The sequence below is a fragment of the Carassius carassius genome, chromosome 49, assembly GCF_963082965.1.
Source record: "Carassius carassius chromosome 49, fCarCar2.1, whole genome shotgun sequence".
Classification (NCBI taxonomy): Eukaryota; Metazoa; Chordata; class Actinopteri; order Cypriniformes; family Cyprinidae; genus Carassius; species Carassius carassius.
The window spans coordinates 5,276,132-5,280,749 of NC_081803.1; the positions used below are offsets into that span (position 1 = coordinate 5,276,132).

Consider the following 4,618-nt stretch of genomic DNA (forward strand, 5'->3'; position numbering starts at 1 on the left):
TCGAGTCCTTACAAGTACACACTAAAGAAATGTCACATGGAAACCAGCAGGCTATCAGCAACTTGTTGTGGGAAGAAAGGAGAGATCTGTATACAGAAAAAGAGGTCAAGGACAGGAAGAGAGGAATCGACTGGAAAACAGAGAAAATGAGAGGAGGATAAATACCCCTTTTTCACCAAACTGGCTTGAGGGCTGAACAATGATGCATCTCGTTAAACATTCAAATCAGTGCCATCGAGAGAATGGTGAGTACATTTCAAAAAAAAAAGTTTTAAGAAAAAATCTGCACATGCAAAGTAATTTGAATCAAATTTACTGCATGGTAGTAGTCCATTTTCATGTATGATATTTGTAAATAATTTATTTCTGTTTATTTTTGCTTATGAATTATGCAATGCATTTTGACGTACAAAGCACATCACAAGTGATGCATAAGGAATAAAATGACAACATGTGTCTTCTGAATGCTTTACATATAATAATGGAAGGGGCATTATTTAGGTTCGAATCAAGTAGGTTTTAGAGCCCAACGCCATTTTTCCATCTCAGAACTGCCTTTTCTGCGGTGGAGCGGTTCCTGTTTGGTTAACGGCTTCCTGTTGGTGGAAAAGGGATAAAAAGAGGTGAGGGTCTGAAGAGCTGCCCTGAGGAACCAAAAAAAGAGCACTAAGGTGTCTCAAAGAGACAGGAAAGATGGAATGCAGAAGAAAGAGAGAATGAAGATCAAGGAGCAGACAGAGAGAAATAAGATACAGCTTCAAAGAAGACGGACGGGTGCTACGACAGCTAGAAGTGGCCGATCTCTCAGTTATTGGCGTCTCCTGCTTCGCTGTCCTGCTGGTCGCTGGTCCACAGGGTGAGGTTGTCCCGCAGGAGCTGCATGATGAGCGTGGAGTCCTTATAGGAGTCCTCGTTCAGATTGTCCAGGTGGCCGATGGCGTCATCAAAGGCTTCCTTGGCAAGCTGGCAGGCCTGCTCGGGCGCGTTTTGGATCTCGTAGTAGAAGACGGAGAAGTTGAGTGCCAAGCCGAGGCGGATGGGATGGGTGGCCGGCATGCTCTTGCTAATATCGAAAGCCTCTTTGTAGGCACCTTCGGACGATTCGACGGCAGAGGCCCTCTTTTCGCCGGTGGCCACCTCGGCCAGGTACCGGAAGTAGTCGCCCTTCATCTTCAGGTAGAAGACCTTGCTCTCCACCTGGGTTTCGTCACAGTTTTTGATGAGGTACTGGTCCAGCAGGGTGAGAACGTCTTGGCACACTGACTCCAGCTCCTTCTCGATGGTCTCTCGGTAGACACGCACCAGCTCCAGCTTCTTCTCGTTGCCATCCGCCGCTGTCTTCTGCTCTATGCTGGACACGACACGCCAAGATGATCGCCGGGCCCCAACCACGTTCTTGTAGGCCACAGAGAGCAGGTTGCGGTCTTCATTGGACAACGGCTCGTTCAGCTCTGTGACCTGATGGTGCAGAAGACCAGGTGAATAATAGGGCAAAAAATGCAATTTAAGTTTGCAACATTTATTTGTTTGAAATTAGGACGTTATGGTTATGTACAAAGGTGATATGACCAAACTCTACCATGACTCTTGGTTAAAGTGTAATGTGCGGTTTCGGTTTTCAAATATTTTAGAAAATATTGCGTAAAAAGTTGGAATAGCCTTTAAGAACTATCTTTATCATGGGAAAAAATCCCTGATGTTATTTGCAGCCAAAACTGGCAGATTTAGGCAATGCAATAAGAAGAATGAAAAAGGTTAATATTCACTGATATGAATATAACCTCTGATATATTACACATTTAGGAAATGGGAAACCTGAACAGTTATGATTATATCATGTCACATTAATATAATGTCATTTATGATAAGTGGATAAGGAATGTTATTAAGACAAGAGATTTTACTGTCAATTTTTTGTCAATTAAATATATATATATATATATATAATGCCCTGACTTCCATAACTATTAAGTTTTATAACTGAAAGCCACCATTTTAAAATTCCTTGATATGCCCAGGTTTTCCACTTCACTGAAAATGTCAATGTCAAACAGTCAAAGTGACAAACGACTATAACTAATCAAATCAAATGGGTGATTTAGGGTGATGTTGCTTGCATTAATTAAATAAAAAAGGATAAAAACTACTGTAGAAATCAGCTGTGTCCTATTTGACCCAGGCTGACAGACTGACTGACTTTCATCCTTTGTGCTCAGATGTCAAAGCAGACAGCTGATGCTGCACTGCTGGGTCACATATTGTGCTTTATTCCACGTTTACAATTAAACACCAGCTGATGAGAAATCTGTCATTTTATTTGACTTTATAACAGCGTTGATCATTTAAAACGCAGCTCTATTGTTTTTTTTTTATCTTTTTTTCTCAGTGACAGGGATGCACAATGGATGTGGATGAGGGTCATAGCGCCCGTGTTCATCCACTGTAACGATTATTCACTATACCGAACCGAAACCTACTCGCGACATCCGTCCCGTTTTTACCTATTGATTACTTATGATATATCCTAATTATTTAAATGCATATTTATTGTTTTCCAATGTTTAAAGAAAATATTTCTCGAGAATTTCAAATCATTTCATTATTTTCCTGACCCGCATGTCGTTTTACACCCGTTTGACTTTTTTGTTTTCTTTACAGAAAACAAAACGATAGGTCGAGCAATATATTATAGTGACTGACGGCATCCATTCACTTTCACTGCATCTGTTTTCTATACAATGAAAGTGAATGGAGTCTGTCTGACATTCTGCTCAATATCTCCCTTCGTGTTTCAGGGAACCAAGTGGGCTATACTGGTTTGTAGCGACATGAAGTTGGATAAATTACAATAGGATTCCCATGAATGGTGAACTGCCCCTTTAACAGCATATTTTTATATATAACAGAGATCCTGCTATTGACAAAGGCAAGAGATTCCTCAGTTACATAAACTAGAAATGCACCATTATTTGAGCATTACTGAAATAATTAATCTAGGAGAAAAACAACAACAACATGAATTTTTCTATATTTATATTATATTTATATTTATCTATATTGCGTGTATATTAATAATGACCCACCAGCTTCATCGCGGAGGCCATATCATCGTAGCGCTCCGCCTGCTCCGACAGACGGGCTCTTTGGATCAGTTGCTCCCTATCAGCCATCCTCTCTGGTCAAAGGCTGTCGGTTCGCACCGGGCTCGGTCGGTTCTCAGCAGAGCACTCGCGGTTGTGAGAGAGCGAGCGCGCTCCGGTCAGCACACAGTGCGCGAGCAGAATCTGGAGCAGCCGCGCACGTGAGGGTTGGACGGCGAGCCAAAGGTTGAAGGTGCAGATTTGTATTTTACTCTATGTGTATATGTTTTTTTTTACGTAACGCTTTCTTTCCCCTCCCAGCCCTCTATATCCTCAAAGTTTCGTCTTTCCGGGTGCTGCTGCAAGCGTCCTGTCAATCCTAGCGAACAGGGTGGAGGGGGAGATGGAGGGGGGTTGCGCGCACTCGCACTATTTCAGGATGACGTCATTTTCTCAAAATAGCCGCATGCCCTGCAGCCGTGCACCTGCGCAGTGAGGTTTGCTGCATTGTTCAATGCAGCGGCACAGCGCTTGCGCGCGATAAGCAATTCCGCATTCAAATGAAGCGATGCATCTGTCTGTCTAAAGACTGATGATAAAAGGATGATGGGATGCATGGAAATTCCTCCTTAATAATAATTTTACAGACAAAATGCTTGGACTTGACTCTTTTAAGTGTGAACAAAGGTCAAGTTTTTATTCATGGCTCCGGGTGATGTTCTTGCAGTGCTACTGCTGATGAAATGCAGTTACTGCATTATAACACTCGGGCTTAATAGGATCAACCTGACCTTGGGGATATTGTAAATAAAATTGTATCTAATAGATCTATTATTTTGCTGAAGAATACAATTTATGTCCCAAATAAACTGATTGTGGAGTATAACCGATCTCAACACTTTTGCTATTAATTCTCAGGATATCCAAAACCTTTTATCCAAATATAACCATAGGTCCAGGCTCATGCAAATGTACATCGATGGGACAAAGTATTTTTTTTTTAATTATTATTATTTTTTAAATGTAAGACCTGATATTAAAATAACTTTTGATAAACTCCGCCCACCTTTAGTTTTACAGAACCGAATCAGAATCAATGCAAACTCTGATCAGTCAGCGGAAAAGAGGATCCTCATTTGATGGCAACCACAACTGATCCCATTAGTATAATGTGAAGGGAACTGTACCTAACATTTACACAATGTTTCAACATCTAACAATATCTCTGTGAAATGTCAATTGAAAACCCTCTAGAGACACAAGACTTCCATAGGTTTGAATCAGAAAAGAGAAAAGCGTGGGATAATATGGAGGATGGTCAGTAATGTATTTTTAGGTGAGGCTTAGCAATAATGAATAAATTGATCTTATGTACAATTTACTGAAGACACACCGTGCGACGGGTTGCAGGTGGATGTGAAGACACTGAAAACATATGACTCATACATTTGAATGTTTGATGATGTGGCTGTTTGCTTTATTTCTCTCTGATTAAATGAGAGCAGCAGTACATTAGCTCAAAGCAGAGGCAAACAGTC

At 41.1% G+C, this 4,618-nt stretch overlaps 1 protein-coding gene across 1 annotated transcript; it reads right to left on the reverse strand.

Moving 5' to 3' along the window:
• Positions 1-331: 331 nt before the first annotated feature.
• LOC132132993 (14-3-3 protein gamma-like) lies at positions 332-3,421 on the reverse strand. Its single transcript, XM_059545650.1, has 2 exons — positions 3,084-3,421; positions 332-1,458 (listed from the first exon to the last, which is right to left on the reverse strand). Exons 1-2 carry the CDS (start codon positions 3,168-3,170, stop codon positions 805-807), a joined length of 741 nt encoding a protein of 246 aa, XP_059401633.1. The 5' UTR covers positions 3,171-3,421; the 3' UTR covers positions 332-804.
• Between the last annotated feature and the right edge of the window lie 1,197 nt (positions 3,422-4,618).